This window comes from Amia ocellicauda, chromosome 9, assembly GCF_036373705.1.
Source record: "Amia ocellicauda isolate fAmiCal2 chromosome 9, fAmiCal2.hap1, whole genome shotgun sequence".
Lineage (NCBI taxonomy): Eukaryota > Metazoa > Chordata > Actinopteri > Amiiformes > Amiidae > Amia > Amia ocellicauda.
Window position 1 is genome coordinate 30,142,305 of NC_089858.1, and position 8,859 is coordinate 30,151,163.

The 8,859-nt window shown below is 40.9% G+C and overlaps 1 protein-coding gene across 1 annotated transcript in view; it reads right to left on the bottom strand.

The window, feature by feature from the left end:
• LOC136759171 (b(0,+)-type amino acid transporter 1) overlaps window positions 1–8,859 on the bottom strand; it is a 30,750-nt gene extending 21,891 nt beyond the window's left edge. Inside the window, exons 1-3 of the mRNA XM_066714049.1 lie at window positions 8,756–8,859; window positions 3,734–3,875; window positions 391–538 (exon numbers count right to left, since the gene is read on the bottom strand). Of these exons, the coding sequence (XP_066570146.1) occupies window positions 391–538; window positions 3,734–3,853 (268 nt within the window). The 5' untranslated portion in view covers window positions 3,854–3,875; window positions 8,756–8,859. The remainder of the gene's footprint in view (window positions 1–390; window positions 539–3,733; window positions 3,876–8,755) is intronic.

Below are 8,859 nucleotides of genomic sequence, written 5' to 3' on the forward strand. Positions count from 1 at the left end.
AATAGAAAATTACTTTTTGCACCACATGCAGCATGCATTTTAACAGTTATCTTTGTCCAAACATATACATTGCATAAAGTCTGAGTCCTTCTTCCAAGCCCATTGAAAGGAACACTTTCAAATATTTTTCTGAGGATTTTCGTTAATCTTGTCAGACTACATTTTTTGATAACATTAGCTATCATTAGCTATACTAAGTGTGGAGTTGATTGGTTAACACTTTTAATTGTCAGGCACATTGACCTATCTATGCTATGAAAATGTTTGTAACTATGAGGAAAGTTTGATGGCAGTCAGAAATTTAGCGATGACGGAAGTAGTAGTAATGGGACATTTTTACGGACAGTCAAACTTTTCACCTCAATCTAGTGTTACCACCCCTGGCCTTACCGAGAGTGGATATGACCCCACAGGCTGCCCACACACACAGGCAGGGCCCCACAGCTCCAGTGTAGTCCAGCACTGCCTTGGGAGAGATGAAAATGCCCGAGCCGATCATCGAGCCCACAACCAGACAGATTCCGCTGATCAGCCCCACCTGGCACAGAAATGGGACACATCACACACACAGACACACAGGCTAGTACACAGCAGCTCATTCCTCACCTCAATGACCAAAGGGGCTTCTGCTGTCCTGTGCAGCCGTCCGTCTCTTTCATCATTTGGTGACTCAAGTGTACTTCAATCGGATGATATTGGCAATGCTGTCACTTCGGCTCAGGGGTGCAGAATTCATAGAGGGCTGCAGCATTTTTCGGTTAAATCTGAGCATAACCGCACATAACCCAATTTATTATTTGCTCAGTTAAACCAGTTCAACCCTTCTCCCAAGCTGCTGATTAATTTAAAGAGATCAATCAAATCTGCCTGACTATTACCCTGCAGTATCAGAGTTGTGCACCACACTGCTTTACTCAAGTCAGCAGAAAATTATATTATCTTAGTATACACCAACAATCTGAGATATTCTCATAATACAGATACTACAATAGTAGGTTTGTCATGTTTTTGTTTATATATATATATGGTAGTCTATTAGATTACTGCGGTCAACTCTGTTTTAGCTGAGCGACCTCAAGATAAGGGAATAAATTGCCTGCTTTCTAATTTCCTCATCTAGTGACTACTATAAGGGTAGACTGAACTTATTTGAGGCACTAGTCAGTGTATGTGGTGAGGAAGTGTTAATTTCGTCAACAAAAACTATGACAAAAAATATTCGTCAATGACCTATTTTCAGTGACGATGACTATGATGATAACGAGATGCAATACTGAGAAGAAAACGATAACTAAAAAAAGCCTTCTAATTTTAGTTGACTAAAATGTGACGAAACAAAAATTAAACGTAAGACTAATGTACATAAATTACAGTATTTTGCAAGGCAGCAGGTCAGGGAGCTGTTTCATGGTCTAATCATAATCATGCATGTATTGACTCGGTCATCGTGTTTGTGTAGCACAGCTAATCGCAGTTCTGTTCTGTGCAGATCTGTGCTGCTCCACCAATGGGATCGTTGGGATTCTGCAGATCTGTGCAGAACCGCGGATATCTGTCCAACAGAATGCGACCTGATTGTACCCAAGCATGTATTTCGCTAAACATTGAACGCGCTTGATGTGATTTACGATATTGGACTCAACGTGAAGTTGATGCGGATTGTGTCAAGTTAAACGCCTGTTCTTTTGTATATAGGATTGGTAAGTGCAGGTGTCACGGTTACCTCGTGAGAGGACCGTTAAGCTGATGGAGAAAGGACCCAAGTGCAGAGCTACTGCAATGAGCAGACAGAAACCAAGGAGAATCCAAAGGCGAGGTCGAGGTCACAGACAAAAGGTCGAAATCCAGGAGGTCAAGAGAACAAGGCGCTAAGGAGAACAAGGCGCTAAGGAGAACAAGGCGCTAAGGAGAACAAGGCGCTAAGGAGAACAAGGCGCTAAGGAGAACAAGGCGCTAAGGAGAACAAGGCGCTAAGGAGAACAAGGCGCTAAGGAGAACAAGGCGCTAAGGAGAACAAGGCGCTAAGGAGAACAAGGCGCTAAGGAGAACAAGGCGCTAAGGAGAAGCAGGTAGAGCTGACAACACTTTGCCCAGAGTGAGGGCAGTGAGGGGTTTATAAAGGAGAGCAGGAACTAGGAGGACAGGAGCAGGACCAATAAGAACAAAGGACAGGAGTAGAAGTGCACAAGGGTGAGGTGGAATGTTAATTGATAGAAAGAAAAAAGGAAAGCAGTGAAGGGAGCAGGAAAAGGCAAGAGAACATTGGCGGCCTCTAGTGGAGGAAGAGGGTCAGGGCTAGGGAACTGTGACAGCAGTTTAGGATCTAAAGTTAGGATCTAATTGATTAACCTATAAGTACAGTAAGCCAAGTTAATTGCTTACAGCATGAACCGCAATTCACGCATGGCTACAGTAGGGCTTAACCAGAGGCGCAGCTTGTGAACAGGCAAGGCAGGCAACTGATAGGGGACCCCCAATGTTATTTATAACATAGCCTAATGGTGATGAACGCTGGTTGGAGGGGCCTCCTGGGAATTTTAGCAACAGACTCTAGAATCGCCACTGGGCTTAACAATATGCTTATGCTTTTAATTTCACTTTAAACATGCAATCTTTTATCTGCGGGGGAGGTCTTTGAAAATGAAATGTTAATGCAAAAGCCATGCAATTGTGGGTTTTTGTGGCAATTGTGGGTTTACATTTACATTTGAATAAAGTCCACTATATGCTTCCATACTGTTCTTGTAACTCTAACTCTATTTCAAGAGAGACTTCAAACTTAAAAAACTGAAATGTCAATCAATATGTTTATGTTTTGCATCCAAACACTAATTGATGTAAACATCTGGCATCAGACGTAATGCATAACGGTGATAATGAAGTAAAAATAAATACATGGACTAAAATGTGACTAAAATTAAATTGACTAAAATGACAGGAGTTTTCGTCGACTAATATTAAATAAAACTAATTAAAGATGAAATCACTAAAATGTGACTAAAACTGATAAGCATTTTAGTCAAAAGAGTAAGACTAAAACTAAATCTAATTAACCCAAATTAACAGTGTGGTGAGGAAGTTAATGGCATCTCCTTTAATCTGTCTTCATCGTGTAGCATTTTGATAACAACAAAGAAAACAGTGGACAAGAGCTTTGCTGATCCCCTTATTCAACGGCACCTAGAACCCCTCAGTGAGGGAATATGATTGCACACTTAACCTCACTGTGAAAGCAGGTTGATTAGTCTCAGAACAGCTAAGAGTGAAGGTTTCCCCTCCCCTAGTCAGAAGTGCTTAATTTCAATTCATGATATGTATGACATCCTTCGAGTGTTGAATTCATAACATATCTCCCCATTTCTTAACAATGTCTTGGCAATTAGCAACCTGCTGACAGATTTAATCAGTGAGGTCACTTCTGTACAGATTAACTATTGTGGTGTAACATTCCCAAAACATTGGTGAAGCAACATCCACAGAATACGCATATTTGAAATCTTCTGATATACATAGTATTTTTATTTCACTCAACAGACTGTAGCTTCTCGAATAACAAAGACTGCAGTCAGGTGGTGCCAGGAGTCTTAAAACCTGAAAATGCAGTTTTAGTGTCATTAGAGAAATAAGAGACAGGAGCTTCAGCAGACCTCTAATAATCATGAGAAACATACTGGTGTGACTATTCCCAGGGAGGTGGCGCTACATTGATGGCCACATCCTGCACCCCACTCACATCTTTCTTTAGTGCTGTAGCTTTCACTGCATCTTCAGTTTGCAGGGACCTGGAGTACATGGAGGGCCCCACACTGCAATTTAGAGTGCCTTTCCTCTTCCGAGTGCCGTCCTCCACCATGGCTTCCTGACAGCAGCACTCCCTAGGACAGAGACGGAGGTAAAAAGAGTTTGCAAAAGAGCAGGGATCATAAAGTGTCCTGTGTTCCAGTAATCCAGTAGGAGATAAGGAACGTGAAGTGGGGGGAAATGTACTTGTTTCAGTCAAGGTATTGAATTGTGTAGAGAACCCTGTGGTACTATATACTGGGGTGAAGAGCGCCGTGGGGGAGAGCAGCGGCCAAGTCTTTATTCATTCAAGTTGTTACTATGCACCAATCAGTGTCGGTGAGAAGAGTCCTGTGTGGGATTTGGAGAAATAGATTGTCCTTCTGTTTAACCCATTATAGTCAATGGGCATTCCGTTTTGTCATTCGTTTTAGTCTGTTCCAAATACGGTCTCCTGTCCTGACCAGTGATGTTTCCCACAATAAACTAACAAAGTTATATCAACTTTTTGTTGTGCTCTAGGTACGTTGGTATTGTGATTTTATTTATATTTATTTATTTATTTAAATACCAGCTACAGTCATTTAGAAATAATAATAACAAAAACTTTTAAATCAATAGAACTATTACTTTGTTATATATATATATATATATATATATATATATATATATATATATATATATATATATATATATATATATATATATAGTGTTAGTGTTTGCTTGGAGATCATGTGACAATGCTTTGTTAAAAGTAACTTTGTAATTTGTACTCCAAGTACTTTTGAAATTAGCTATTTTTTACTTTTACTTGAGTAGTTTTTTATACCAGTACTTTTACTTCTACTTGAGTAAAATTTCATCAAAGTAACAGCACTTCTACTTGAGAAGGATTTTTCAATACTCTTTCCACCTCTGTTGTCAGGGCCCCCCTTAAAGTGAGCAACAACAATGCTCCTTTTGCTGCACAACCCAGCACCATGAGCACAGTCAGGGGAATGGTGTAATAACTAAGATTTCTTCCTCTCCTTCACTCCTTTAACTTCTCTCTCTCCCCATCTCCCCTCACTCACAGGGCAGGCCACCAGCTAGACCTCATCTGCTCTAGAGGCTGCTCCCCTTTGACACTCTCTGTGACACCCCTAGACATCTCAGACCACCACTTCATCTCCTTCTCCCTTTCTCTCCCCTCCTTCCCCACTCCACCCACTCCCTCTGTCACCTTCCGCCGTAATCTCCACTCCATCTCCCCCTCCACCCTGGCCTCCACTCACTCTCTTACTTTCCATTGACTGTTTTTCCCATCTATCAACTGTCTATCTCCTCCCTCACCTCCTCCCTTGATTATCTATGTCCTCTCATGTCTGATCCTGTCCATCCCTCCCCTCCTCAGCCTTGGATCTCTTCTGTTCTCCGCTCAACCTGATCACTGTTCACATTCTCCACCTCAGCCAATAAAGGTCGAGTAGAGTTTGCTGGGGTTGTTGACAGTGGATTCAAAGAGTGATTGGAAGTAAGACTTATTCCAATCACTCTTTGAATCCACTGTCAACAACCCCAGCAAACTCTACTCCACCTTCTCCTCCCTCTTTGCCCCCCTCCCCCTCCTCCTCCCTCATCTCTCACTGCAGATGATTTTGCCTCCTTCTTCTCCTCCAAGATCACAGACATCCACAAGGTCTTCAACAGTCCCCCATCCTCTCCCATCCTGCTGAAGTCTCCCACTGACCAACCTTCCTTTTCTTAATTCTCACCTCTCTCGGACTCTGAACTTTCAACCTACAACTTGTGCCCTGGACCCTCTCCCCACTCACCTCCTCCAAGCGACTGCTCCTGATCTTCTCCCCTTCATTTCCTCCCTCCTCAACTCCTCACTCCTCTCTGGCTGTTTCCCCTCTGCATTTAAACTGGCTGCTGTCATCCCACTCCTCAAGAAACCTATCCTTGACCCTACCTCTCCTCAGAACTACCGCCCTGTCTCCCTACTCCCCTTCCTTGAGTATGCTGTCCACCATCAGCATTTCTGTCCCTTCACTCACTACCTAATCTTCTGCAATCCGGCTTCCACACAGCTCACTCCACTGAGACTGCTCTCCTGGCAGTCCGGATCTATCAAGTGACATGGTGAGGTTCCTCATCCACCCCCCAACCTCTCCTCACAGGCGTACCCCAAGGCTCCGTCCTGGGCCCCCTCCTGTTCTCTCTCAACACTCGCTCCCTGGGCCCCATCATCGCATCCCATGGTTTCTCCTACCGCTTCTATGCAGACCCTCTCATCGCCTCTCGCATCTCTTCCTGCATTTACAATCCAGGATGTAAGACCTCATATATTGTAAACACTTGCTTAAATTGGAAGTTGTAATGTTTTATGCCTTGAACTGCACTGTATTTTTGCACTTTGTATTGCGCTTATATTTGGTAAGTCGCCCTGGATAAGGGCAGTCAGTTGCAGTCAGTCCCAAAGAACCAGAGAGGGCAGGGAGAGAAGCAGTAGACCCAGGCTGGAGTGGAGTCCAGATCACTGTTCCTTATTATATGTACTGAAGGCCCAAAGGTGTCCCACAGAGACTCGGATCAACTGACAAACACTATACTTTTCAAATGCATTTATTATTTAGATTATTTTTTTTAAACCCACACATTATGAGCAGATTCAAAGTCTAAAGTTCGAAATGAATAAGGGTTATTTAAAAAAATGCATTGTTTTTTTATATTTGGTGATGAATGGGGCTACCTAGTTGATTTGTTTCTTTTGAATCCTAACTGGTCCCTTAATACGTCATGCTCTTATATGTGGTTATCACTTAATCTCTCATAGGATTACACACTGACTAAGGGCAGGCTGTTTGTTTCTGCACTTGGGAGAAATTCTCACTAAGATAATTTTCCACAACTTGCACATTATCTGCAATTACTTCATTTCTATCTCTTAACTCCCTTATTTTATCTCTTATTAACCTTGTTATTGCAATAGTAGTGGAAGGCCTTGGCATTGGCTTTTGCCCTCATAACTGTGTTTCTTTCTATCCTGTTTTGTGCTTCTGATAAATCCTCTGTCCTTGACTTTCATTATATTTATATAATTCTGTTCCTTTGGTATTCTGCTTACAGCATTTTTCTTAATGTTTTGTTTTTATTATTGTTTTGTGGTGTCTATTTAACCATTTAGGCCAGTGTTTATTTTTATTTTTTTAACCTTGTTCTGCTTATTCTTGCAACAAAAGTGGTCTGGACCTCAAGCAATGTCCTTTACAAATAACCATACATTTTCAACTGATTCTGTTTCCTGTCTCAACAGGTTTCTCTCAAACTTCGTCTCATACCCTCAAAGTCTACTTTCCTAAAATCTTAAAACCATTGTTTGAATGGATTTATAACTGACCATATTATGATAACAATTGACCAATAGGTCGCTCACTTCTGTCCCTCTGACAGATATCAGACAAATGCACTGTTACAAAGCATAAATTCTCCATTTAAACCATCTGTACTTCAGTTTGCATCCCCAAATGACCTCTTCTTCTATGTTTGGAAAGCCAAAGTCCTCCCTTATTACAGTCTCTTCCCTACATGCAGCCCTCATTGCAATGTTGAGTAAAGCTGTCTGAGTTGGATGATCTTTAAACAATCTCATCACTATACCTCTAGATTTTCAAGTTGACCTATGAAGATTATGCATTTGTACATTTTATAAAAACAGACTGTCCAGTATAGGGATGAATAGCCATCATAACTCTATGGTATATACAATAGTAAAAGCACAGATAATTATAGTATAATACAGTGGTACCATGGGAAAGCAAGGAGAAGTAGGCTAAAATGGCATACAAGTAATAATGTAAACCATAATGCAGGTGTCTGAACTGTTTAGCTGATACCAGCATATATAGTGGAGTTAACTGGTTTAAATTAGTACATGTTAAATACAATTATACAATAGCCCTAAATATTGTCTAAAATACAACTGTAATACTGGTATATCACAAAATCTAATATAGGCTATAGTCAATTCATTACTTTTTTTATAAACATGTACATTTGTCTTTCAATGAATCATTAGCCCAAACTTAAACCGACTCTCCTCTGTACACAGTAAACGTCTATTAAATTATTAAATATTAAGTAACTTTAAACTATAACAAGTAAAGGTTATAATAAGAACCTTTTAGGGTTCCCGGGGTTGATACTGTGGAGGAACCCTTAAAGGTTGTTATTAGTACTTTTAATCAAGGTTCCTTGCAAACAAGGATCATTAAAAGAACCTTAAATGTATGTTAAATCGTGATGAAAAAGCGTTCTAAAATAATCCCTTGTGTTTACGACGGACCTCACGGTTCTTAAACGAACCCTATAACTCACGAAGAACCCAAAGGTTCTAAATAGAACCGCTGAAGAACGTTCCATTTTTAGAGTGTGGGAAAGATGTAAAGATCTGCCCCTCTCCTCTCCCAACAGTGTGTGACGTTTTAGTTCCAACGTTTACTGTCGCCTCAAATAGTTAAGTTGCCACCATGTTATAAAACGTTGTGGCAACATTGTGTGTTAGCTGGGTTATTGTCGTATTTAGAAATCACCATTAAACTAGGGTTTGTGATTAAATTCACGGTTAGCGTAACTTCACGTGTATACATACATCTGGATACTTCATACACTTTTTTTAAAGCATGCCGTTTATTGTCGAAACGGGCGCTCAGAAGGCAAACAAGTTGTCTATGTATCACCACTTCTGTGGGGAAGTGCGTTAAAGCAGATTGTTGTATTGGAGACATGATGCTACATACCACTTAACAAATAAAGATGTGTAAACAATAATTTACAAAATCTTAAAAGTGTAAACATCTGTAAGTTATGTCTTACTTCAATTGCTAATACAGGTTTCCACTAGATGTGGTTTTAATAACATTGTTTTGTAAGTGTCCTTTTGAGCTTAGACGTGTCGAGTCAAATGAAGCGCATTAGTCTTATTTTCACTCACCTACGAGTCCGTTGTCAGAGCAGCTCTAGCGCCGGTGCAGCCCAGTGCTCTGCAAGCTGCCCTCACTCACTGGCAGCACACTGACACACAGCGCCTTATCAGGA